Source organism: Sphaeramia orbicularis, chromosome 14 (assembly GCF_902148855.1).
Source record: "Sphaeramia orbicularis chromosome 14, fSphaOr1.1, whole genome shotgun sequence".
NCBI lineage: Eukaryota > Metazoa > Chordata > Actinopteri > Kurtiformes > Apogonidae > Sphaeramia > Sphaeramia orbicularis.
In genome coordinates, this window is record NC_043970.1 from 33,253,374 (window position 1) to 33,281,021 (window position 27,648).

At 38.1% G+C, this 27,648-nt stretch overlaps 5 protein-coding genes across 5 annotated transcripts; all 5 read left to right on the forward strand.

The window, feature by feature from the left end:
* Nucleotides 1-186: 186 nt before the first annotated feature.
* Nucleotides 187-1,167, forward strand: LOC115432587 (olfactory receptor 1361-like). Its single transcript, XM_030153499.1, has one exon. It carries the CDS (start codon nucleotides 187-189, stop codon nucleotides 1,165-1,167), a length of 981 nt encoding a protein of 326 aa, XP_030009359.1.
* Nucleotides 1,168-8,258: 7,091 nt separating this feature from the next.
* On the forward strand, nucleotides 8,259-11,212 carry LOC115432588 (olfactory receptor 1-like). The gene is made up of 2 exons (XM_030153500.1): nucleotides 8,259-9,211; nucleotides 11,146-11,212. Exons 1-2 carry the CDS (start codon nucleotides 8,259-8,261, stop codon nucleotides 11,210-11,212), a joined length of 1,020 nt encoding a protein of 339 aa, XP_030009360.1.
* A 2,806-nt stretch (nucleotides 11,213-14,018) lies between these two features.
* On the forward strand, nucleotides 14,019-15,026 carry LOC115432589 (olfactory receptor 1-like). The gene has a single exon (XM_030153501.1). The coding sequence runs from the start codon at nucleotides 14,019-14,021 to the stop codon at nucleotides 15,024-15,026; it is 1,008 nt and encodes a 335-aa protein (XP_030009361.1).
* A 6,937-nt stretch (nucleotides 15,027-21,963) lies between these two features.
* On the forward strand, nucleotides 21,964-22,929 carry LOC115432591 (olfactory receptor 1496-like). Its single transcript, XM_030153502.1, has one exon. The coding sequence runs from the start codon at nucleotides 21,964-21,966 to the stop codon at nucleotides 22,927-22,929; it is 966 nt and encodes a 321-aa protein (XP_030009362.1).
* A 1,790-nt stretch (nucleotides 22,930-24,719) lies between these two features.
* Nucleotides 24,720-26,389, forward strand: coa4 (cytochrome c oxidase assembly factor 4 homolog). Its single transcript, XM_030154454.1, has 2 exons — nucleotides 24,720-24,836; nucleotides 25,938-26,389. The coding sequence occupies exon 2, from the start codon at nucleotides 25,949-25,951 to the stop codon at nucleotides 26,198-26,200; it is 252 nt and encodes an 83-aa protein (XP_030010314.1). The 5' UTR covers nucleotides 24,720-24,836; nucleotides 25,938-25,948; the 3' UTR covers nucleotides 26,201-26,389.
* The last annotated feature ends 1,259 nt before the right edge of the window (nucleotides 26,390-27,648 follow it).

The window sequence follows — 27,648 nt, forward strand, 5'->3', positions numbered from 1 at the left end:
ACATATTTGAAAAAATAAAAAGGGGGACTGTTACTTATATTAGACCTTTGAAACAGACAAGCTCAGGCTCAACAGCAGCTTCATGCTAAGAATCAGAGGAGGGGAAGAGCCCATTTCTATCTATGTAAGAATCCTTTTTTTTTTTTAACTGGTGGGAAGAATTTGCACCTGAAAGACTGTTTTACAATGGAGTTATTTAATGCAGCTCTTGAGAAGAATATAACTTTTATGCATCCTCCTTATTTTATAATAACTGGTTTATCTGGAATCCCAAATATAAAACATTACTATGTTTTTCTTTTTTTTGTTTACATTGTGTCTGTGGTGGGAAACACAGTTGTGATGGCTCTGATATATGTGGATCATAATCTAAGAACTCCAAAATATATTGCAGTTTTTAACCTTGCATTTGTTGACCTTTTTGGTAACTCTGCTTTGGTGCCGAAGCTTCTTGACACCTTCATGTTCAACCATAACCGCATCTCCTACAATGACTGCTTGGCTTACCTTTTCTTCTGTTATACCTGCCTTTCAATGCAGTCATTTAATTTAGCTGCATTATCCTATGACAGACTGGTGGCTATCATCTTCCCCCTTCACTATCAAGTGAAAGTAACCCATAAGTTCATGTTTTCTTTGATTGCCTCTTTCTGGGTCTTTATCATAGTTGCTGTGCTTATTGCAGTTGGTCTTATAACAAGACTTTCTTTCTGTAAATCTGTTATTATTAATAGCTATTTCTGTGACCATGGTCAGATATACAGGCTTTCATGTAATGATCATTTTCCAAATTATGTCATTAGCTGTTTCTACCCTGTTCTTATTTTCTGGCTACCATTGCTATTTATCTTATTAAGTTATCTATACATTGGATATGCTTTGACTAAAGTTGCCACTGTTCGGGAAGGGTTCAAAGCTTTCAAAACCTGCATAGGTCATCTTTTGTTAGTTGCAGTCTATTTCATCCCACTGTTAATCACATTTACCTTAATGGAAAAAATACATCCAAATGCTAGAATTATAAACCTATCTCTGACCTCTGTCTTCCCCCCAATGTTAAACCCAATCATTTATGTACTGCAGACTCAAGAAATCAAAGAGTCCATCAAGAAAATATTAAACATGAAAAGGAAATGTAAAATTGCAGTTGGAAATGCAAAGAAATAGAACTTTATGTAAACTATATTATTATCATTTTGTTCCTTTTTTCCATCTGTAAGGTTGACTTTTGTTATCTTTTGCCAGAGCTCACAAATGTTTGTGTGTTAAGTGTGTTAAGACATATATCCACTTACGGTCATGAGTTTGCGTTGTCTACGTGTAAATTATAACTGTCATCTATTTCTGATGTGATCATTCTAAAGTTGAGCTGCATTAGAGTAAGGATATTATATCTCACTGAGTTTGATATATACAGTACACTAGTGTGCTGACCCGTGGGGAACCACAGGTTCTAGATCCTCTGATACAGTTCATTCCTTTACTTTCTTGGTAAATCACTGGCATTTTCAATTAAATAACCTCTCAGCTGGCATGTCTGTTTCTGCACATGAAATTTGGCACCATGGCAATGTGGCCCTATTGTTTATTTGTTGCTAGGTAACCCACACATTCTATGATTCTGGCCATAGCAATGTGATTGACCATTGGGAGGCCATTGTATTCCAAAATTACTAATGTCTCCCAAAATACTGGTCCTATCAACTTGTCCTTTTCGCTAGTCTCTTCCTCGACTAAAAATACATAAGTATGCCAAACTGCAACAGTCAGCGCTTTCCAGATTTTGCGTGTTTTGTGTGAGTCCACTTCCCTTTTACAATATAGATGTTGGAAAAGATTTAGAATACAGGCTGAAAGGAAAGAATTTGTATCAATAAACTTTTTTGCAATACAAGTATGTTATAATTCAATTTTGTCGTAGTGTAGCAGGAAGTAGAAAGTAACAATGACATCACTGGTAAGGAGGGGGAAGGGAAACTTATAAATGAGACACACCTGAGAGCTGTGTGTGGAGGGAAACTCAAACAAAGGAGAGACTGGAAGGAGGTCAGAGCAAAAGGAGAAGTGAGATTGACAAGGAAAGGAGGAAAAAAACAAACAAAAAAGAAAGCCTTAATGTGACTTTAACTGAAGAATCTGGAAATGGACCGGTGTGGACCCAGGAGACTTTAGAAGAGAATCTGAATCCCTGGAGCAGGCGGACCTGTTCTGCTCGGACTCAGCAGTTACTCTCTCTCGGAGGACACCCACAAACAGACAAGTTCCCCCTTTTTTCCCCAAACTCTCCTGGCTTCTCCTGTTTGGCCTGAAGATACCCCTGTGTTCTCTCTCTCCCCCCTACTCAACACATATATGCCCCTAACCTCCAACCTGCCCCTAACTGGACCCCCTTCATTTTTACCCCTTCTCACCCTCCCCCCCCCATGAACTTAACTCAACTCAACTCCATACCTACATGAAAAAGTTATTGTGTTCTGAGACGGACTACCCAAGTTTAATTTACTGTTTAATTCCTGATTTAAGATTTTTTTTTTTTTTTTTTTTGAGTTGATGAATAATTAGAAATGTTTTGATAAGGATGTAGATGATTTTGAACTGATGATTTAAAATAGAGAAAATTAAGAAACCTTAATTTTATGTTGTTATCTGATGTCTTTTGTAACAATGAAGTGAGCAGCTGGGTTTCTTTTTTTTTTGTTTGTCGTTTCTTTTACATTTAAGTTAAATATGTAATAAATTTGACAGGTGGAAGGTAATTTAACCCTTCTCCTGTCTGGCGCCCAACATTTTATTTTTGTTTATGTTATTGAGACTTCTACGTTACAGTACGTTAAATAAAAGTGTACTCTTATGGCTTAGTGCACTACTGGGTAGTTAGTTTTGTTTATTCAGCTTTGGTAATAATCCTGAAGGAGCATGTGATTGTCAATAGGAATTTTATATAATAGTCTTTCAAATGTTAACTTTCAGCAAAATGCTAGGGACTGGTTTAGGGCTGGTGCTTAATCTAGAACCAGTTTTCCCACTGTCCACCACCAAAGACCTGACTTGGGTCAGCAAAAATAGTTGCAGTGACTGCTAAAACCAAGCACCAGCTGGGGTCTGTGGTGGAACGATTTATATCCAAAGACCAATTCAAACTTTGTCACTGACATATTTAAGAAACAGTCCCGGCATAGTCTATGGTTTGTCTAACCTAGTTAACGAGATGACAGATTTAGTATAGACATGAAGTCAAACCACCAAGCACTTGTCAAGAACTGTTTGTCCTAACAACATAGATTTCAAAAGAACCTGTCAAGATAAAGCTGCTCTCAGATCAGGACAGACACTGCTGATCACCCATTTATCTTGACAGTATGCAAGGCTACTGACTCCCACAAGCCGTTAGCAACTAATGGAAGAGTCAACATGACTGTGACTGTTGACACATTTTTAACATGTACATTGTTGCCTTAAAAAAGCTTGAAACTACTTTTAATGACACCACCAAAGGAGAAGTTAGAAAATTACAACATAGAGGTGTCAAACCTATATTCCCTTGTGTCTTTCCATCACCTGCTATGTTTTAGAATTTTGTAACGGTTCTTCATGAGGCCTACAAGAAAAACCAGCTTACCACTGATAATGGGCCTGAACTAGCACTGGAACGCTTTCAGGGGAAAGGGGTATGGATCCTTCACTGTTTTATTATCATTACTAATTAGGAATGATTCTGATTGTCAGGGTATTAAATGAATTATGAATAATTTATTAATTTTTCAGAACCACTTAATCATCTGTAGGGTCACAGAGTATGTGGGATACACCCTAGATGTGTTGCTAGTGGGAGGTGCCCAATTGTTAGAAGGCCTGTTAGTCAAAAGGCCCATTACACTCTTCCTACACCCCCTCCCAGTTCATACACATTGACCCTCCGGAGTCTAGAAGGTCAACATGTGCAGTGACAGAAGACAAGGAGAGAAAAGCACTACCTGAGCCATATGAGGTTGAGGGCATCTCCCTTGATTCTTTTTCCACCAGCTTTCATAGATTCTCTGTCTCTTCTGGTGGCTTTAGTTGATATCGTCACAAAGTTGCAATGTAAGGCATCTATCATTTGACAGATCACAGGCCTCTGTGGTATATCATTTTGGAATCCCCACTCAGGGTGTGGATGTAAGATCAAATGGAAGACGTGGTGGGTCCAGACCATTGGCACTGGAACACACTATGGGACTTTATGGGCCTGCCCCCCACACCTGGTTCCGCCAGTGGCACATCACCAATAGGCCAGTACTGGGTTGAGAGGCTTTTCTCTCTCTCTCTATCACATTGGAGACCAAACCGGACAGGTTCTAGTGCTGCACCCTCTGCCGCTGTGCGCCGTGTGCGTCACTGTCTGTGGGACTCACAGCCTGCAACTGCGCACTCGCCCCGTCGTGTGCGCGCTCTGGCCATCTCTCTCTCTCCCTACTCACTTCATGTCGTTTCCCTTTGTAATGATTGAATCATTTTTACCATAGCTGTTTTCTGTCTCTCTGGTCTGCAGAGGGAATGCAGCTCATTCACTGGCTCTTATCACTGAGGTTGTTTTCTGAGTTATTGGATGTGCTTATTTTTCTTGGTAAGGATCTCCTTCATGTTGCGGTACGCTGGCTGCAGGTTGCTGGTGGAACGTCTTCTCTAGCTTCTTCTCTGTCAAGGCCACCTGCTCCTGCACTCGAAACAACTCATGTTTGGTAGTGATCCCATTCTTCTGCAGGTCCTTCAGGGAGGCAGCATAAATAAATAAATAAGTAAATAAATAATCTCATTTTTTAATCTTAATTTATTTATGAAATAAGAGTGAGTGAGCACTCTGTTGATCTATTGATCGCACAGCAGCTGTACACACACACACACTCAAATGGCGCTGCCCACAGTGTTGTGACTGGACTCCTGAACCGGCTATATAAGCACTGATACAGAGGGTTTTCTATCCCCCGGACTTAAAAGTTTTCATTTGCCATGCAGAGACATACCGAGAGAAGCTATTTATTTCCCTAATAACACACTTTACCAATGATAAACAGCAACATAGACCAGAGGTCACGTTAACCGAAAACATTCCGTCATTGACGGATTTTTTTTAAAAAATGACAGAAGATTCTGAAGGCCATCTGTCATTTTGACAGATTAAAATACTGACGGTAATCTACTGTTAACCTTTCCTGCTCGGCTCGTCCGACTGTAGTCAGTGAGCACAGAGCAGATTTCCTCCAGGGCCGATGTCGGGGTTAACTCCTTTGCCAGTAGTGGAAGACAGCAGCTTTTATTTTATGCACAGTATATCGATGTTAGAACACTTCTTCCTTCTGTCCCTCTTACACACTCATACTCAAAACTGCCGCTCCCTCACCTTGCTCGACCATTCACCCCATATGCACGCGCCACACACCGCTCTTGCATTTAAAGGAACACACACACACACCCCCACCCACCAATCTCATAACACTACCAAAGAAAGTTTTCACACAACACTGAACAGAACCTGCTCGCAGAATCGCTGGTCTGTCAGTCTCTTAACCAGTCATCAAACAGTCCATAACACATCCTACCTGTATAGAACCAACAGCACCACTGTTCACAACTACATTGAATACTACAGTGGTACTACAGTCAAATGACTCACTGTTAGTTCACCTGTAGTAGACCACCTGTCCAGTTAGTCCACCTGTAGTAGAGCCCCTGTCCAGTTGGTGCCAGTGTGCATATTAATCAGTCAGTGTCAAGTCTTGTGTTGTTGTTTTGCTGACTTTAGCCAAAATTAGATGCTACTTTGCTAGCGCAAACTGTGAAGACAGCCGAGTCTCCTTATTTTAGAAAGCCCAGTAAATGTGATAGCATTAATAAACGCGGTGAAAAAAAGAGGGACTGATACGGTGAAGGATGACGGACAAGCAAGGAATACACCAGTTCTTATGGCATTTGGTGCGTTATATATACGCATTTCCTACCTTTCATGTGTTATTTGATGGCATTTAAATTTGTGCGTAGATCTCTGGTTCACATAACCCGAACCCTAACCCTCAGTGCATGATAACACACCAATAAAAGTGGCGTATATAATTATGTGAGTCGTGATATCACGTTGGTTTATCAGCCAGCAGCAACTACAGTTGCTGCATCATTGAGATGTTTTTGAACATTAAATACTACTAAATAGGGCTGCACGATTAATCGATTTTAAATCGAAATCGGATTTTTTAATTAGGACGATTTTTAAAAAAGGGAAATCGTAAAATCGATTTCATCTCTCTCGTGCCTGCGGGCCGTGCGCTTGCGGGCTCCCGTAGGCTCCTCCTCCTATCAGTGACAGCGGTCTGTCACAGAACTCCGTGCAATGGCCGGACTTTAAATGTGTTCATGAGCCCGCAGTACTTATAGCACTGTAAGCCGTGGCTTCACGCACGGATCCCGCAACTGAAATAGAACTGCATGCGGATCACTCATCTTCCGTTGTCCCGGATCCGTACCGTACTGTCTTCTTCCGATCCGGGTCCGGGTCTCGGGGTCATCAGCCTCAGCAGAGGAGCCCAGACAGCCCTGTGCCCACACACATCCACCCGCTCCAGGATAGAATCCCTCCAGCGTGTCCTGGGTCAGTCTATTCCACGCACGGATCCCTCAGTTTAAACAGAACCGCATGTGGATCACTTATATTAACCTGGTCCACGCACGCACGCATGCACGCACGACTGATGCCTGTCACTGACTTACATTGGTATCACTTCTGTGGGCCCAGATACCCAGGAAAAAATAAATAAATAAATAAAATTTAAAAAAAAACAACAACAACACACACACACACACATATATATATAAAAAATTTAAATAATTAATTTAGTCCTCTTACTTGCTAAATTTTTCATTCACAAATGTAAGTTCTGTAACACAAAAACAAATATTATTTATTTTTTGAAAGATGTTGAACTTTATTTAAAGCTGTTAGATAAATCTGGAAACAAAAAGGCTATAAAAAACATAAGTATTTGCTCTGATTTGGACATTGTATTATAGTGTATTCCCCCTGGCAAACTTATGTTATTTTCTTGTTGCATACATTGTTTGTATACTCTATTTCATTCAATAAAGATTTAATTAAGAAAAAATAAACTTCTGGGGGTTCATCACGTGATACCATCACAGATTTGAGGTCAGAGCAGTGCCTTGCATTGTGGGCTGCTCACGAAAACGACATGCTGACTTCTGTTGTCTTTTGTAGTTTTACCCAAAATTGAAATCAAAATCGAAAATCGAGTTTTTAGAGGAAAAAATCGGGATTTTTTTTTTTGCCAAAATCGTGCAGCCCTACTACTAAATATATCTCTTTATCATTAAAAAATAAAATTTGAAATGACGGATAATAATATGTTATGACGGAATTTTTACGACCCTGTCCATCAAAATGACGGACAATAAAAATGTCTAGCGCATCCTCTGACATAGACACACCTTTCCACCCATCTGTGTGGAAAAAGAGCAGCTTCATATTCATGAGTGCAGCAGTTTATTACATAAATTCTTATTTCTGTTTTCAAAAGACAGACTCTTGTAGCAAAGGCTACTTTTCCCACTTGATCTGATGATTGTGATTAAAAATATGCACCCACATTAGGCTACAGTATACCAAAATTATGTGCACCTGACAGTCATTGAATTCAACAACCCCCTTGGCCCCCCCACCTCTAAAATGAATCCGGTGTCGCTGGTCCAGAGTGGGTCCAGGAAGATAAGTAGGAGCAACTGGGCATTGGCCGGCGTACAATAGTGGTAAAGGAAAGTTCTATGTAAACAGAGTTTCTACACATCCATTGCATTGACTGAATGTTCTTAAGAAGTTACAGACTTGCTTCAATAGTTGCAAACCTCCTCTGGGCTTTTAATGGGCTTACTCAATCCATGTTAGTATTTGTTCTGTAAAGGGTTTTGCTATGGACACAAATTCACTGTGAATGATACAGAACAAGATTTCCAGTGACTGCTCTGGGGAACTGGTTGCATCAGTTAAAGGATGACATGACCTATGATAATGAAAGCCATGATGTGTAGTGTGACAGTACATTTCCACTGTCCCATGACAAAATTCAAAGGCATATGAAGCTTGTCTCTCACAGTAGAATTCATTTTGGTTCACTGTGCGCTGGATGTGTTATGAGGTGAGTTTATTTACAACAGCTTTTATCAATCTGTTAAACTGAACTTGTATTTTACATCTTATGAACCAAACATCTTTAATGGGTGCCGAAGATGAAGCCACTATCTTATTTAATTCCACATTTGTTCGTCCTGCACAATTCTATATTGGTGGATTTTCTGATGTCCCCCATGATAAGTATTACTATGTCTTTTTATCTTTTGTCTACATCCTGACAGTTATTGGAAATGTTGCTCTTCTCTCAGTTATCTACCTGGCAAAAACTCTCCATACTCCTAAATACATGATTGTGTTCAATCTGGGTTTGGCAGATTTGTGTGGCAGCACTGCTCTAATCCCAAAACTCCTGGATACTTTTTTGTTGAACAGGAGATACATTGCCTATGAAGCTTGCATCAGTTACATGTTTTTTGTTTTGTTTTTTACCAGTTTGCAGTCATGGACACTTGTCATAATGGCTTATGACAGACTCATAGCAATCTGCTTCCCTTTAAACTACCATAATGTTGTGACTGTCACAAATATTGCTGCTATGCTGCTGTTTATGTGGGTTTTTGTGTTGAGTTTATTAGCATCGACTGTCAGCCTAATTAATCGCCTCTCCTTCTGCAGATCTGTCGTAATTGAAAGCTTTTACTGTGATCATGGACCAATATTTCATCTTGCCTGTAATGATTGGTCCTTAAACAGATTAATGGCCTATGTGGGTTTCATCACAATACTTTGTATTCCTCCAATTTTAATAGTACTCACTTATGTTTGCATTGTCATAGCACTGAGTAGGATTGCATCAGGGAAGGAACGACTCAAAGCTCTGAAAACATGTACATCTCACCTGGCCCTTGTGATCATTTTTTTCTTACCACTAATGGGAACCAATATAGCAGCAGTGGCCTCCTACCTCCATCCTAATGCTCGCATCATAAACGCCACTTTGACACACACCATACCAGCTCTGCTGAATCCAATTGTGTATTCTTTAAAGACAGAAGAAGTATTTAGTACATTTAAGAAGTTTTGCACAAAAATCAGGCAAAGCAACACAGGAGTGAAGAAAAATAAATGTAAACAAATACAGTTTGGCCATAAATTGAATTATAAAAGGTCATTAATCAATTCTACAGTTTTAATTTTTCAAATGCCCACCACTTGACCATAACCTACTGTATACTGTGTCAATGGAATATGCATTGACAAATGTTTTAAATGTAAATGATACCATCCCAGTTAAGTTTAGTCCAATAATAAAGTTTAAATGAATGATTTGGATATGTTGGAGATTTTAGACAAAATGCAAAATGAGCTTTTTTTTTCTAGAAATGGTACATTTTCTCACCTTACTCATTGTGTTGTCAATGTTTTATTGTGAATTAAATATGGATTTATGAGATTTGCCAATCGTTGTATTCTGTTTTTATTTACATTTTACACCTAGTCTACTTTATTAGAACTGGGATTGTGTGTGTGTGTGTGTGTGTGTGTGTGTGTGTGTGTAGTCTGCTGAAGACATAACCATTGGAGAAAATATTTACCTTGTAAGGAGGATGGACTGGATGGACTGTGATATTGTTACAATTCTGTGTCAGGATGTTGCATTGGCTCCTCATAGAGCCTAAGAAAAAAGGAGTGTACAGCAGAAACCCAATAGTAGAATAATAAACTTTGGAGCCGTCAATGCAGCTTTAAAATGTTGCATTTGAAATGATTTATAGCAGCAGCATAATTTTTAAAAAATCTAAACAAATTTCAGAAAAAAATGTTTTTGTGTTCACATGAAGTGCTTTCTTACTTTTTCTAAAAAAAAAAAAAAAAAAAAAAATGGATGGAAAGATTGGGTATTCACACAAAAAAAAGTGAATGGTCATCGAGGAAATGGAAAAAAATTACGATGTAACAAAAACTGTTCTGATGAAACTGACTGACTGCCCAGCTGCTTGCTGTGTCTTTTCAGATTATTACCATAATGTAACAAGCCAATGTGGAAATAGTCAAATGCACAAATTCTATATGATAAACACATTAAAAAGTGTTGTTAAAACCAACTATCTGCAATCAGGTCCATAAGTATTTAGACAGTGACAATTTTTGTAATGTTGACTCTGTACATGACTACAGTGGATGTCAAATGAATTAGTCCAGATGTGACTGAAGTGTATAATTTCAGCTGAAATTCAAGAGTTGAGACTGGACCTAAATTAGACCCTGGTTTGACCCACTGTTACTGACTGTTACAAACCCTGTCCTAACAGGCCCTTGGTTCACACGGATTCCTGCCTCCCAGACAAATAGTTCCAACACCAAACGTAAGCACTGGAACTAAAATCAGTATTAGCTAAAATCTGTAAAGCAGTGGCTAATCGACAGTGTTGAATGCCTTTTATGGGTTAAGAAACAGCACAGTTTTTATTCTAGTAATAACAAAGTAACTGATAGCAAACCAAACTGGTTCCTCACATTCAGTTCAACCAGTGGTGTAGTGGTCCCTGGGGAAGTGGGTATACTCTAAATTTTAGCTTTTTTTTTTTTTTTTTTTTTTTTTTTAAGTAGTCCAGAAACACGCCGTTTTAGAAACAGTGACATGAAAGCCTACTCTGTTTCGTTTACCCAAAAATCCATCAGTAGTATTTGCTCACTATTATAAAATGATCATGACTTGATCAGGAGCAGTTTGTAGGTATTACTGGTCACACAAGCAGCTGCATAAATGTAAATGTATTCAACATGAGGCAAACATAGGATAACGTTAGCCTTTCATAGCGTTAGCCTACTCGCACAGTTTAACTACTGGCGACAAAATCTCTCCTCTAAATGTGCTGTCATATGACCAGTAGTTAAAAACAGTGACTCATTTGGAAACCACCTTAAAACTTGCCTCAGAATTATGTATTCCATGAAAGTAGGTTCTCTCGATACTGTGTCACTCATTTGGAAGACCTTTACTCTCCCTTTCTTCTTCACATTTCCAGTAATCGCGCATCTTTCAACGAGATGTGCAGTGACCTGTCAATGAGCTGGGGTGGCACTTGCACCTGAGCTGTCCAATCAGGTTCCAGAGGTGGCCAGCGCTAAGTTAGCAATATTTTCCTCAGCATGTCCCGCCCTACTCTGCCTCTGATTGGCTCATCACTCCTCATGCCTAAAGTTAACCAATGTGATCAGTACCAAGTACTAGCCCATTAGAGGCAGAGTAGGGTGGGTTATGGCTTCACCATCCTTGTGGAAAACATGGGCAATTTGGCTCAGATACTACTGAATGTTGCGCATTAGGGGGATTTAGAAGTGGGTATACACAATACTGACTGAAAAATAAGTAGGCATATGCCGTATACCACCGTATCCCCTAGACTACACCACTGAGTTCAACATACCAGTGTAAGAAGTGAAATCCACCTGCTCCTCCCATATGTGCACCAATCACCAACCTCAGAATGTTCTTACTAAGAGGCGACAGCGCAAACACTGCATCTACATGTGGTGATGATTAAACAGTGTGTCTGTCATTCCAAATGGGCCTTTATTCAAAAGTATGAGTCTTGTTATAAGTAATACAATCAGAAAAATATGTAATTCCCCCACACAAACATATATGTGCTCATGTAAAATGCTATAGATTTTAAAACAAAGATTTGTAATATTTAAATAGATATATTTTCAATTTAAGAAACACTTTGAGAAACATTAACTCTTTGGAGTTCCACTAATGAGTCCAGTTGAGCAGGAATCACAGGGGCAGGATGCTTAATGACCTCACCTGAAAGAAACACACCCTTTGCTGCTGCAACATTTGTCTTGTCTACAACTGTCTGTCCTAACAACATAGATTTCAAAAGAACCTGTCAAGTTAAAGCTGCTGTCAGAGCAGGAAAGATACTCCTGATCACCCATTTATCTTGACAGTATGCAAGGCTACTGACTCCCACTAGCTGTTAGCAACTAATGGAACAGTTAAAATGACTGACTGTTGACACACAACATTTTTAACATGTACATTGTTGCCTTAAAAAAGCTTGAAACGACATTTAATGACACTACAAAAGTAGAATTTAGAAAATTACAACATAGAGGTGTCAGACCTATATTCACTTGTCTTTCATCATCTGCTATGGTATGCACCTGTTATGTTGTATGCCTGTGAAGTGTGGGGATTTGAAAAACTTGACATTGTTGAAAAATTACACCTTAGATTTTTGCATTATATTCTCAAAGTGAAAATGGCCACCTGTAACAGTATGGTTCAGAATTGGGCAGATTCCCCATTAGCATAGCTGTTGATAAAAGAATGAGTAGATACTGGGGGAGACTTGTGCAGGGCAAAGACAGCAAATTCACTAAACAAACGTACCAGTACTTACTCTATTTACATAAAACAGGTGAATACATCTCTCCATGGCTTCAACAGGTAAAGGACATACTGGACAACTGTGGCCTGTCGTACATCTGGACCACACAGCTTTTCAATAATGTCACTTGGCTTAAACAAACTGTGGAACAGGTCCTGAAAGACCAGCATGTAGAAAAATGGCAGAGTGAAATCAGGGATATGACTTAATGTGATGTTTATCTTGAAGTTAAATCAGAATATAAACTCTAAAAAATATCTGTTATGTGAAAACCTTGGTTACAGGCAATCAGTTTGTAAGTTTTAGAGCAAACAACACAAGGATCCCTAAAGTTATCGACAGTACAAAGTTTTGGAGAGAAGTCTGAAAGTCTGTCATTTGTGCTGTAATGGTTGTGTGGGAGATGAATTCCATGTTTTATTTGATTGTACAAGTTGTTGAATTTAGGCAAAAGTATTTGCTAAAATACTACCTACAGCATCCATCAATGTAGAAACTTATAATACTTCTTCAATATGAACAACCAAAGACAACACATAAACTGGGTGCCTTTCTGAAAAGGGTTTTATGTCTTTTTCAATGAATTTTGTTATTGTTGAACGTATGTCATTCTTCTTTCTGTTATGACATGGTGTTTGTGCTCCATACCATATATTTGGTGATGAGCAAAATAAAGTAAAATGAAATGAAAAGAATAGAATTTTGTAATGGTTCTTCTTGAGGCCTACAAGAAGAACCAGCTTATCACTAATGCTGGGCCTGAACTAGCACTGGAACAGTTTCAGGGAAAAGGTGTATGGATCCTTCACTGTTTTCTATCAGTTTGTAATGATTTTGATTGTGATTGTTAGGGTATTAAATGAATTATGAATAATTTAATAAGTTGTTTTCAGAACCACTTAATCATCTGTAGGGTCACAGAGTATGTGGGATACACCCTAGATGTGTTGCCAGTGGGAGGTGCCCTGCTGTTAGAAGGCCTGTTAGTCAGAAAAGGGTTAGGGTTAGATTTATCAACTAAATCCAAACACATTTTCTGACTAACAGGCCTTCTGACAATAAGGTGGGCACATCCATTGCATTGACTGAATGTTCTTAAGAAGTTACAGACTTACTTCAATAGTTGCAAACCTCCTCTGGGCTTTCAATGGGCTTACTCAATCCATGTTAGTATTTGTTGTGTAAAGGGTTTTGCTATGGACACAAATTCCCTGTGAATGATACAGAACAAGATTTCCAGTGACTGCTCTGGGGAACTGGTTGTGTCAGTTAAAGGATGACATGACCTATGATAATGAAAGCCATGATGTGTAGTGTGACAGTACATTTCCACTGTCCCATGACAAAATTCAAAGGCATATGAAGCTTGTCTCTCACAGTAGAATTCATTTTGGTTCACTGTGCGCTGGATGTGTTATGAGGTGAGTTTATTTACAACAGCTTTTATCAATCTGTTAAACTGAACTTGTATTTTACATCTTATGAACCAAACATCTTTAATGGGTGCTGAAGATGAAGCCACTATCTTATTTAATTCCACATTTGTTCGTCCTGCACAATTCTATATTAGTGGATTTTCTGATGTCCCCCATGATAAGTATTACTATGTCTTTTTATCTTTTGTCTACATCCTGACAGTTATTGGAAATGTTGCTCTTCTCTCAGTTATCTACCTGGCAAAAACCCTCCATACTCCTAAATACATGATTGTGTTCAATCTGGGTTTGGCAGATTTGTGTGGCAGCACTGCTCTAATCCCAAAACTCCTAGATACTTTTTTATTGAACAGGAGATACATTGCCTATGAAGCTTGCATCAGTTACATGTTTTTTGTTTTGTTTTTTGGCAGTTTGCAGTCATGGACCCTTGTCATAATGGCTTATGACAGACTCATAGCAATCTGCTTCCCTTTAAACTACCATAATGTTGTGACTGTCACAAATATTGCTGCTATGCTGCTGTTTATGTGGGTTTTTGTGTTGAGTTTATTAACATCGACTGTCAGCCTAATTAATCACCTCTCCTTCTGCAGATCTGTCGTAATTGAAAGCTTTTACTGTGATCATGGACCAGTAGTTCATCTTGCCTGTAATGACTGGTCCTTAAACAGATTAATGGCCTATGTGGGTTTCATCACAATACTTTGTATTCCTCCAATTTTAATAGTACTCACTTATGTTTGCATTGTCATAGCACTGAGTAGGATTGCATCAGGGAAGGAACGACTCAAAGCTCTGAAAACATGTACATCTCACCTGGCCCTTGTGATCATTTTTTTCTTACCACTAATGGGAACCAATATAGCAGCAGTGGCCTCCTACCTCCATCCTAATGCTCGCATCATAAACGCCACTTTGACACACACCATACCAGCTCTGCTGAATCCAATTGTGTATTCTTTAAAGACAGAAGAAGTATTTAGTACATTTAAGAAGTTTTGCACAAAAATCAGGCAAAGCAACACAGGAGTGAAGAAAAATAAATGTAAACAAACAGTTTGGCCATAAAATGAATTATAAAAGTTCATTAATCAATTCTACAGTTTTAATTTTTCAAATGCCCACCACTTGACCATAACCTACTGTATACTGTGTCAATGGAATATGCATTGACAAATGTTTTAAATGTAAATGATACCATCCCAGTTAAGTTTAGTCCAATAATAAAGTTTAAATGAATGATTTGGATATGTTGGAGATTTTAGACAAAATGCAAAATGATCTTTTTTTTTTCTAGAAATGGTACATTTTCTCACCTTACTCATTGTGTTGTCAATGTTTTATTGTGAATTAAATATGGATTTATGAGATTTGCCAATCGTTGTATTCTGTTTTTATTTACATTTTACACCTAGTCTCTACTTTATTAGAACTGGGATTGTTTGTGTGTGTGTGTGTGTGTGTGTGTGTGTGTGTGTGTGTGTGTAGTCTGCTGAAGACATAACCATTGGAGAAAATATTTACCTTGTAAGGAGGATGGACTGGATGGACTGTGATATTATTACAATTCTGTGTCAGGATGTTGCATTGGCTCCTCATAGAGCCTAAGAAAAAAGGAGTGTACAGCAGAAACCCAATAGTAGAATAATAAACTTTGGAGCCGTCAATGCAGCTTTAAAATGTTGCATTTGAAATGATTTATAGCAGCAGCATAATTTTTAAAAAATCTAAACAAATTTCAGAAAAAAATGTTTTTGTGTTCACATGAAGTGCTTTCTTACTTTTTCTTTAAAAAAAAATGGATGGAAAGATTGGGTATTCACAAAAAAAAAGTGAATGGTCATCGAGGAAATGGAAAAAAAAATTACAATGTAACAAAAACTGTTCTGATGAAACTGACTGACTGCCCAGCTGCTTGCTGTGTCTTTTCAGATTATTACCGTAATGTAAACAAGCCAATGTGGAAATAGTCAAATGCACAAATTTTATATGATAAACACATTAAAAAGTGTTGTTAAAACCAACTATCTGCGATCAGGTCCATAAGTATTTAGACAGTGACAATTTTTGTAATGTTGCCTCTGTACATGACTACAGTGGATGTCAAATGAAACAGTCCAAATGTGACTGAAGTGTATAATTTCAGCTGAAATTCAAGAGTTGAGACTGGACCTAAATTTGACCCTGGTTTGACCCACAGTTACTGACTGTTACAAACCCTGTCCTAACAGGCCCTTGGTTCACACGGATTCCTGCCTCCCAGACAAATAGTTCCAACACCAAACGTAAGCACTGGAACTAAAATCAGTATTAGCGAAAATCTGTAAAGCAGTGGCTAATCGACAGTGTTGAATGTCTTTTATGGGTTAAGAAACAGCACAGTTTTTATTCTAAGCATTAACAAAGTAATTTATAGCAAACCAAATTGGTTCTTCACATTCAGTTCAACATGCCAGTGTAAGAAGTCAACTCCACCTGCTCCTCCCATATGTGCACCAATCAGCAGCCTCAAGTCACCAAGTAGACAGGTGGTGGTAAACAGGTGAAAGGGAAGGAGAAATAGGCCAGCACATACACAGTCCCTTATACCCTATACATACAACTCCTGTAAAGTGTAGACAGACATATTTTCCTTTCGAGGCATGCAGTAGATGTATCTAACTGTTGTTAATTGCAGGTCTTTTCTTATGATAAAGGCTAAACAGTTGTGTGCTTGCTGCTTAACTGCCCCATCACCCATCTTGTTCATGGAATTGCAGAAAGTCAAACTGCCCCTCACTCTCAGTCAACTTCATATACTTGTGCTGACGATTATACCGAACAAAGGCCAGCATTTTACTGTGACATGAGGTAAAGTTCTACTTGTGTAAAATAACATTTAAAGGAAAATTTTAAATAAATACAGCCAAGTTGCAGTTGCAAGTCACAGGGAAAATCATACAAGTGAAGTAACCTGTCTGACTGTCTGCACATGGCGTCAATTTGAACTTCAACTACAACGAAAGAAAAAGAAAAAACGATGACGCAACCAGCTAACGTGGGTGAACATAGTAAAAAGTATAAAAGCACATATCCCATTGCTGTAGGCTTGCATTTTATGAAGTGAATTGTCATAAATTTGTTGTGAATTAAGTTGAGATGCCATTAAGTCCATTAGCTAGCAGAGACCGCTAGCTGGCTAACCTGAGTAAATTTGTTATTCAACACCAAGAATAAACAAGACTTTGTAAAGTATAAACTCTCTAGAGGTGTTAAAATAGTCTGCAGTTGGTCCCATACCTTTTATAATTGTTTTAAGTTAATTTGAAAGAGAGCTAATTGCAGTTACCATGAAGCACAGCATGAGAGAAAATGCAGTGAAACTGCCTCAACCAGAGAAGAGTAAACTGTGAGTGGAGCTAAATTAAGCCTTTACTCCTTCTGTCTTCAACTTTGTAAAATAAATCCAAAACTGAGCACCATTTAAATGTGAATATTTTAAAATGACACTTTGGGGGCTGAAATCTACACTGAAATGTTTAACCCAAGTGAAGTAACCTGTCTGATGAAAGTCTGCACATGGCGCCAATTTGAACTTCAACTGCAACAAAAGAAAAAGAAACTAGAAGCACTCGGAGAGCACAGACCTCCGCCAAGGCAGGTCAGTGCCCCGGATTTGGATGAAAATTTCAGGAAATGTTGATACTGGCACAAGGAACAATTGATTAAATTTTGGTGGTGATCAGGGGTGGGGGGGCCACTGATCTGCCTTGGCGGAGGTCTGCGCTGTCTTTTCTAGAAAAGCACTCGTAGAGCGCAGACCTCCGCCAAGGCAGATCAGTGGCCCCCCCACCCCTGATCACTACCAAAATTTAATCATTTGTTCCTTGTGCCAGTATCAACATTTCCTGAAATTTTCATCCAAACCCGTCCATAACTTTTTGAGTTATCTTGCACACAGACAGACAGGCAAACCAACGCCAACAAAAACATAACCTCCTTGGCAGAGGTGACGACAAAACCAGCTAACATGGTTTAACATAGTAAAATATATACAAAATATGTATAAAAGCCCAGGAAATATGACAAGCTGTCCACAAGTGAGGTACTGGAGACTGCTAAGCAAAGGCTCACAGCCCTAGCTACCCGCCTAATGAGGAATACAAGAGAAGTAGAGGTAAGGACAATAAACAAGGTGTTCTCCACCAACCCAGCTAAGGTCTAGTCTCAATGGCAGTGTAACATGGTGACAACAGACCCACACAGGGCTGAGACTGAGCAATGCTGGAAGAGTATCTGGGAGAAAGAGGCAACACATAACACTAATGTCCAATGGCTGATAGACTTACAGACAGAGCACAGCCAACTCCCAGAACAAGACCCAGTAGTCATCACCCCAGCAGACATCCAAACAAGAGTGTCCAAAATGAAGAGCTGGAGAGCACCAGAGCCCGACATGATTCACACCTACTGGCTTAAAAAGCGGACTGCACTCCGTGAACACCTAGCAGCACAGATGAACCAGCTGCTAATGTCGGGAAACCACCCAGAGTGGCTAACCCAGGGCTGGACAGTCCTTATAATGAAGGACCCCCAGAAGGGAGCAATACCATCCAACTGCAGCCTATAACCTACCTTAACACCACATAGAAGCTCCTATCAGGCATCATAGCAGCTATGATGAGAAGGCACATGGAGCAAAATACAGTCTGACAGCAGCATCTTCTCTGTCCTCAGTCTCCAAACTGTGTGGTTTTTACTTAATCTGTTTTAAGTGTTGTTTTGTGCTTTGTGACCTTTGTGCAAAGAGTTATGTAAATAGACAGATCTGGTTCTATAGATCTGGTTCAATGTTTGAGTGTGCACCCAGTGATTTATAGCAGAGAGTAGAATACGTGCATGCCATCTTCAGGTTTTAGAAACTATTGTTGAGATTTTGCTGCCACAGGAAAATGAATGTTTGGATTCTTTTGAGTGTCATCTGTCTCCTAGGAATTACATTTGTTTGATGATTCTTTATTTGCAGACTGCGCTCAAAGCCACAACAGTAAGTACCACGTACACATCTGAAGTTTAATGCTGTTTTATTTCTTCCATCACATTCAACTGACCAATTATACAATTGGACCTTTTTTTTTTCACTGAAGGAGTTTCTGTGAGAGTCTGAGGCTGTGACTACAGGGTATTTTCATCTATGCTGCTTTTCAAAGAGGTCACTATGAGACAATTAGGACTTTTACTTGGAGTTAAATGGCAGCTTCTCAAGAACGCTAATGACTCATTAATATGAGTGTGTACCCCTTCCCATTCCCCTCCAATTTTAATTCTGTGTACAAACCCTTCTAATGGATGCAGATGAGATTAATTAAGCTTAAGTCAGAACAGTATAAGGTTTGTTTATCAAAGGCAAGGCCATTAACCAGCATCCTCTGGTAATGACATCACAAATAAGAGTCATTAGCTGGGTCGCAAGAGCCAAAGAGGCAGGAGAAGCTGCTTTTGTCATGGGGGGGGGGGGTTCACCTTGTAATGTTTAAGCCTCCTGTTGTAACACTATTTACTGTTAGTGTTGTTTGTTGGTCGTAAATGGCTTTGCTCATATTTATACAAAATGTAAAAAGACTCGAGATGAAGTTTTGTTTGTGTAAAGTTTTTTTCCATCAAAGTAGCAACAGGTCAGAGTCAAACATTTTACTCATTTAGGATATTTAATCCTTAAACCAGATGAACTGTTCATTTCAAGAGTTGAATGTGGATATGGGTGTGATTCTCTTGAAAAAACTTAACAGTAAGTTTTTTTTCATTGTAGGAAATGTCAGCGTAGTGTGGCTCTAAAATAATGGGTAAAATGTGTGTGGCAAAAAGTCATGTAACACACAAAAATAAACACTTAAATAAATACAACTTGAAATAAAAATAAGAATCAAGGCATAATTTCTAATGGAATCTGACAAGAGTGTCCACAAGTACACATGGCACCGGTACACCATAAGCTATGGGTTGATTTTGTTATCGTTTGTATTGGACACTCAGGTGATGAGAAGGTATGGCGCTGTCAGCTGATGACCATCTGGTGGTAAGTTGGATCCAGTGTCGGGGAAGGATGCTGATCAGGCCTGGCAGACCAAAACCAGGAATGTCTGGCAGAACCCTCTGTATGGGAGATCTTTAACTTCCACCTCTAACAGTACCTTGACATGAACCTCTATTGCTGAAGATGCTGTGTGGAGATGTGGTTGCCAGTTGTGGCAGCAATCCCCAACCCCAGTGATGGATACCAACAGTAAGGGGTGCCATAAAGCTGAAGAAGCAGTCCTGTAGAGCTTGGTTGACACTTTTGACTCCAGAGGCAGCTGATAGGTATGCAGATCACTGCTTTGGCAGTGTCTGGGGCAAAAACTTGGGCACTGGAGGAGTTTGGAGAGCCCATGAAACATGACAGTTCCACAAACACCGTTTACAATAAGAATGGAGTTCTGACCAAAACTGGGGATATCATCAGGCCATGGAAGGATCAATTCAAGGATGTCCTAAAACCTGCCTTCAGCTCTTCTGTGGTGGAAGTAGAGCCCTTTGGACTTTGGGGTGGGATCACCATCACTGAGGCTGAGGTCTCTGGGGTAGTGGGGAAACTCCTCATTGGTCAGCCTCCAGGGTTTGGCCAATAGTCAGACCTTGGGTCCAGGAGGAACAATGCAGTTTTCAATCGGCTCATGGAACACTGGACTAACTCTTCACCTTCTGCAGGTCTAGAGTGTTTATGGGAGTTTGTCCATCTAGTCCACATTTGTTTTGTGAATTTGGAGAAGGCATTTGACCATGTCTCCCTCCTCACCTCCTTCTCAGCCATTACTGACTCAAAATCATGCAGTGGATTTATTGATGCTCAGAGTGGATGTAAAATCCCATTCTATGTACTGTAATAGACATCAGGTGAACATTTAGACTTTAGCTTTGACCAGGACAAGAAGTGGTCTAAGGAAGAACAGTTTGGATCATCAACTAGTATCACAGCATTATGTCTACCTGCCTCTTATTGAATACATTCCCTCTTTTGCTGCCAAAACAGCTGTGACCCGAGGCCTGGACCCGGTCTGCAGCAGATCCTTTAAGTACTATTAACTGCAAGGTGGGGCCTCCATGGATCACAGTTGTTTGTGCAGCACATGCCAGAGATGCTCAATTGGAATGACCCCAGTGACCACTGTAGCAAAATAAACATCTTTACTACACTTAACCTGTCAGTGGTGGTAATATTATGGCTGATAGATGTGTAGCAGCTGCTCAGTGGCTTGAATGGAGACATATAGAGTAAATAAATCAAATTTTATTTATATACAACAATAACAAAAGTTATTTCATGACACTTAACATTTAAAACTGGTCTAAACCAGACTCTTAATAACACAATTCACTGAGCACTTGCTTTGAGCACCTCCAGAAATGTATGTCATGTTTTACCTAGATGGACAACATGTCTTTATTTTAACTACAGTGAGATTACAGGTTTCAGCAAATCAAACATGTATTTAATGAAATGATTGCTTTTGAATGTGTGTCCATTTCAGTTGGCATGTTATAGGGAGTGACGAGATTATCATTAACTTTAATTAGATGCTTGGTTTGTCGCCACTACCCAGTATTATTCATTCATATTATTCTTAATCATTAGTAATCTGAATGTTGCCTCATGAGATCACTGAGGAGAGCATATTTGACTGTGCACAGGTCAGATATTCAGACAACTGCTCTGATTAACCATCATATGGAACCGCATTTTACAACAGAGGGTTCAACAACAGAGAAGGTGAGCATGAGGCACATTGTTCTATCTGTTCAGTCTGTGCTACTTTAATCAAAGTATCCCATGTATTTTAAGTTACACATTTTATTCCCTGTCTGCATCAGATGTTAATATGTGAAATGCTTAACTTGCAGATTTAATGATAAATCCTGATGTTTTCCTTCTTTCAGACCTGACAGCTGTAACAGACGTGGACTGATAACACACAGTAACAGTTCAACTATGTTCTCTCCCAGAACACTTTTAAACACTTCTGTCATTATCCATCCTCCAGGTTTCTATATCATTGGATTTGAGACGTTTCCTTACATCAGCATCTATTTAATCTTTCTTGCCTTTGTCTATGCGGTTACAGTACTGTTTAATATTTTTCTCATCTGTATAATTATCTATGATCACTCATTACACACTCCAAAGTTTTTGGCTGTGATCAACCTGGCAGTAGTTGATTTACTCCTCAACACATGCACTATTCCCAGCATGATAAAGGTATTCCTCATTAAGGACAACTTTGTTCCATTTAACCTTTGTTTGGTACAAATGTATTTCTATTATGCTATTTTAGCAATGGAGTCATATTCACTTGCTATTCTTGCCTATGACAGGTTTGTTGCGATATGTTTTCCTCTGCATCAGCACTCGATCAACACACTGTGGAGCATGTCTTGTATTGTTGGTTTTACTTGGATTTTTAATTTAGGAAGATTAGGCTATAGTGTATCAATAATGACTCGACTGTCTTTTTGTAATTCCCTCAGAGTGATGAGTTATTTCTGTGACTATGCACCAGTGTTTAGACTTGCCTGTAATGATTACTCACTGCAGTGGTCTGTAGCCTCAGTTTCCAGTATGGTGAACCTTATAGCCCCCTTTAGTTTTATTTTTCTATCCTATGTTTGCATCCTGGTGACGGTGCTCAGGATGAAATCAGTCAGCAATAGGATTAAAGTTTTTACCACTTGCATTGAGCACCTCATCGTTGTCGCTATATTCTACCTTCCTATATTTAGTATTTTTTTCATTGGATTGTATCTGCGTGTCATTGACCCAGATCAGCGGGTGCTGAGTCTATCTCTGGCTTCTTGCATCACACCCTGCATCAACCCCATCGTATACTCACTGAAAACCAAAGAGATAAAAGCCAGAGCCGTGACACTGGTGCATAGAATGAAAACAAGCCTGCTGTGACCCAGAGGAAATGTAGCAGTGGTCAACAGTGTTTGTGTTGAAATCGTTTGCCACAAAAGAGAGAATAAGAGATTTTAATTTTTTTTTTTTTTGTCTAGACTACCATCTAAAGCAGTCTGATCATAACATGACTAATTTTTATTATGTTTAAAATTGTGTTTGATCATTGACTTGCAGACTGTAAAGAACCTATCGATGCACTATATGTACAGTATAATAATGGTCATGACTGTTTGTTTTTATCAATTATTAAAATCATTAACATATGACTAACATTTGTTGTTATTTGTTTTTCTTGAAACTGAAGTAAATGTTACTAAAGTGACTCCCAATGTTGTTTCCTCAACTAAAAGAGCCAAATCATGTATATACAAACAAACACTCAGATTTATTTAGAAAGATGTTATAAGGTACTTGCAGGAGAGTAAGTAGTATTTATGTAATGCATGTTATAGTTAATGTTGTGGTTGTAGTAAAGAGGAGGCTGGTTTAATGAGAAATTAATAGACAGTGGTTTTTCTGTTCTGTAGGCTATTAGAAAGAAATTTAATAAATAAATAAAGTTTTACAAAATATCAGAAACAGTGACAAATTAAAGCTCTTTTGATTGTTGGTTATTCTAATTACCATAATGTCAGACCAATTGAAATCATTCACCACGTCATTTTTTCTTTTTTCTCATCAGTATTTTTTACAGTTGAATTTTATTTTATTTTTCTTACTGAGTCAGATCAGTGCTGGCATCACACAGAAAAAAATTCAACTAGTGCTCAACAAACCAGATCAGTGTAAATACAAAAACCTTGGGTTGAAAAAAATCAGATGCACATGCAGCTAAAGCATAGAGCTTGGACCCTTTTTTGACCTTAATTTAAAAATGTTATTGTGTTATTTGAGACCTTTAGATGTTTTTCATTCATGCTATCACACTTTGTTCTGCTGGGGTTTTTTTTAAGTCACACACTGTAGTAAAACTCAGTGTAGGTTTTTTTTTTTTTAAATACCACTTGTAGGACCACATGATTCAAGTGCTTAGTTTGAAGGACAGCTCCATGAGATTCACCGTCTGTTTTTAAGGTTCACAGCCAAAAGAGTCAAGTGTTGTTTTTATATGTGTGGTATTAAACAAATGAACATTTTCTTTGATTCATTTCATTTCTAAGACTAAAATCTAGAATCATGTATAAGAGGCTTCACTTTTTGAGAGAGCTATGGAGAAAAATGGATTTGTGTCTTAAGTGAAACAAACTGTATTTTCACAATGGGCTAGTATATGCTGTTCTTGAGTTTTTACCCTTTGAAAGTTATTTATCAACTGATCTTGATCAGCAGATCCGTAAAATGTTACAAAAGACATGTTTAAAAAAACAAAAAATTGTATCTTCTAGTTACTATTAACTGCATCGTAGAACATTTTAAACATTTCAAAACATCAATTTATTAATGTAAAGCCTAAAATATGCAAAAGTGCAAATGTTGTGACAAAGGCTTTAGTCCACAATCAATAATTTTTCCCTGGGATTAATAAAGTATTCTGATTCTGATTTAGCTTTTCTTAAAATCCTGCTTTGCCTAAAAGCACTAAAGTCTTTATTCATGTTTTATTCATATATTTGGACTCATAAAGGGTTAAATATACTGTAAAAAAGCTAAGTTCACAACAAAAACTCAGAGAAAAACAATCTTTGTCATAACAAACGTCCTGGTTATTTTACGTTCAACACACACGGAACCATTATGTCCGCACCTATGGAACTATTTTACGGTTACACTCTGGTCCTGTCCTTAAATACGTCCCCCTGTGTTATAGTGACTGATGGTCGTTATGTAAAGTTGACAGTGTTGCAGGTGTTGATATTGAACTGTGGAACAGTGGTTGACAGATTCACACACGCAGAAATAAACAGGTAAAACTACGGCCAAGACAAAACTAAATGCACTGACTGAATATTAACTAATATAATATCGGGTTTAGTAAATTGGTAAATTTAATGTCACCGCGAAGTATTTAGGTTAAATTAGCTTAATACTGACAGAGTTTGGAGAGTAAAAGACTACTGAATATATATGTAACACTGAGAACTGGACTGAGGTCTAAAACAGTGCGCTAGCTTAAAGGAAACACTCATACTCTTACAATAAGAAAGATATAGTATAAATTATATAGATGGTTGTATATAATTATAAATTATAGAGGTTTGTTTATTGTATTGTATTTATATTGGCTTACAGTTAGTACATATGTCGAGGATTATGAAGTTTTTATTATTTTCATGCATACCATCTTGAATTTCCTTGGGGATTAATAAAGTATCTATCTATCTATCTATCTATCTATCTATCTATCTATCTATCTATCTATCTATCTATCTATCTATCTAGTAACATATTATAAACATTCATACATGTTTTATTAATATAGTGTGTAAGCTATGTTGTAATTAGTTGAATACTCTACATTTGGAAATTTAAAGCTAAAGTTAAAATACTGACAAAATACAGTACTGTCAAGTTTTTAAGGATAAGATTTTTACATTTGAATTACTTTTGTTTTCTTTACAACAGCTCAAAGGGATGTATGTTTATATGTATGGTGTGTGTATGTGTGTGTTTTAGGTTTATTTTCTTTATAATATTTTTAACTTATTTATTATAGGTTACGTATTTTAGGTGTTTTTAGTAGCATGTGTTCTGTTTTATGTGTTGCAATGCAGCTTGTTTCTGCTCTTGTCTAAGCCAAATTTCTCCCACGGGAGACAATATAGGGAATCTTGAACCTTGAAAAACAGGGAAACAAGGATTAAAGTTAATTATTCATACAGGTAGATATAACAGAACATGGTAATATGAAGTAATGAGAAAGAAAAAAAGTGAAAGATGGGAGTCTTTTCAGAGTCAAAATTCAGCAATATGCACCACTGCTAATGATGCTAAAAATGTAGTTCTGTCATTGTTCCTCACTCTGTTCCATCACAGTTGATAGTGACATAACTTATTTTCTTCAACAGACTGATTGGAGATGTCAGCGCCTTCTCCTCACGACCGCAGTCGGACAGACGATGAAGACGACCCTGTTGAGCGGATGATATCCCGGACCGGCTGTGCTGAGCTACACTACGCTGTGCAGGAGTGCATGGCTGAAAAGCAGGACTGGAGAGCATGTCAGAAGCAGGTCCAGACTTTTAAGGACTGCATGATGAGCTTTCAGAAAGCACGGAGAGAACAGCTGATGAAAGAGCATTTAAAACCCACAGAGTCTGCACACAGCTGAAAACACAACAACACAAATGAAGAGTGTGTGACAGGAACTGTGAGGTATGGTTGGAAAAGTTAGACTGCACCGGATTAAATTCCTTCCACTGATACAGTAATCAGTGACATGCAGGATGTGAAGGCAGATCATCATGGAATCTCACATGATTATATTATTAAGGGTGTTTTTTAAATAACAATAACTGTTCAATTTGTTGTTGATTTACTCTTAATTTCAGTTTAAACAAATTCTTGATTCTCATTTATACTTTATCAGCCAAGTAACTGAATTGACTGGGTTAAATGAATCAACCATTCTAAAAACTAATGTGTCACAGAATCCTGATCACTTAGCCACCAGTGCGTTAACTCTGGTCAGATTTGGCTCTATCTCACTTCACTACCAATATATATGTGACAATATTTATTCCTTTTATGAAAGGAATCATGGTCAGTATAATTTACAAAAAGATACTCTTCAATGGTTGTGTGAAAACAAATGTCAATTATTTCATAATATATAAATATAAATGAGAGTGTATATATGTGAAAGAAATTGTATATTATCATTGTGTTTCAAGTATCACATTTAACTTGTTCTGGATCATATCACTCCCAGTCACTAGAACATTGTATGCAAAGAGATAACTATGTGGTTAGAGCAGGAGAGGTCATGATCGGTTTCAGAAGATGTTTTTATCAGCTCTAATGCAATCAGTACATTTCAATCAAAGTACGTTGTGAAACTGCACCCATTGTAATGCCCACTCTAATGTAATCAATGCTTTTCAATAAAAGCTGCAGGGAGAAGCAGGCTTGTCGGAGAAAGGTGAACGAGTGGTGACACTGGCGGTTCTGTCTCCCCTTGCAGCAAGTAAAACTCACAATTGTGGTCTCTCTGGTGTTATTTCAATTGCAGGTCTCTGTGTATTTCTTTGTTAGGTGGTTAAAATTCCTGACTATATATATATATATATATATATATATATATATATATATATATATATATATATATATATATATATATATATATATATATATATATAAGTAAAACAAGTGACCTAAAAAAAAGATGAAAATCAATTGTGACACACCACAACAAAATGCAAGGGCACCACAGACAAGACAGTAAATGAAAATATTTTGGGTATCCAGGTATGAAGATAAATAAAACCATGTTTGAATTGAAAAATGACCTTGCTTTTCCTGTAATGCAATAAACCTGTGACTATTCTGATGATGTTCACCAGGAGCAAAATTATGAGCCTGGTCTAGATTTATGATTCATGTAGGTTATTAGAGGAAAAATGTGAGTAGACAAAAGGATTCAGATGACACAAGTCTGATCCTGTGGAATTTCACAGCAAAACTTATATTAATGTAAAGAGTCTGGATTTATGATCCTAACGTAACTTGTACCTCAAACAGCTAAGTTAGTTAATGAGGGGATCTTTAGAGAGAAGGACA

What these genes read in the sequence shown, in the direction of transcription:
- LOC115432587 (XM_030153499.1), top strand. Translation starts at nt 187, where the DNA reads ATGGAGTTATTTAATGCAGCTCTTGAGAAGAATATAACTTTTATGCAT.
- LOC115432588 (XM_030153500.1), top strand. Translation starts at nt 8,259, where the DNA reads ATGGGTGCCGAAGATGAAGCCACTATCTTATTTAATTCCACATTTGTT. An exon ending in AAGTTTTGCACAAAAATCAG is followed by an intron (nt 9,212 to 11,145) that starts GCAAAGCAACAC and finishes TCACATTTCCAG; the next exon opens with TAATCGCGCATCTTTCAACG.
- LOC115432589 (XM_030153501.1), top strand. Translation starts at nt 14,019, where the DNA reads ATGGGTGCTGAAGATGAAGCCACTATCTTATTTAATTCCACATTTGTT.
- LOC115432591 (XM_030153502.1), top strand. Translation starts at nt 21,964, where the DNA reads ATGTTCTCTCCCAGAACACTTTTAAACACTTCTGTCATTATCCATCCT.
- coa4 (XM_030154454.1), top strand. Translation starts at nt 25,949, where the DNA reads ATGTCAGCGCCTTCTCCTCACGACCGCAGTCGGACAGACGATGAAGAC.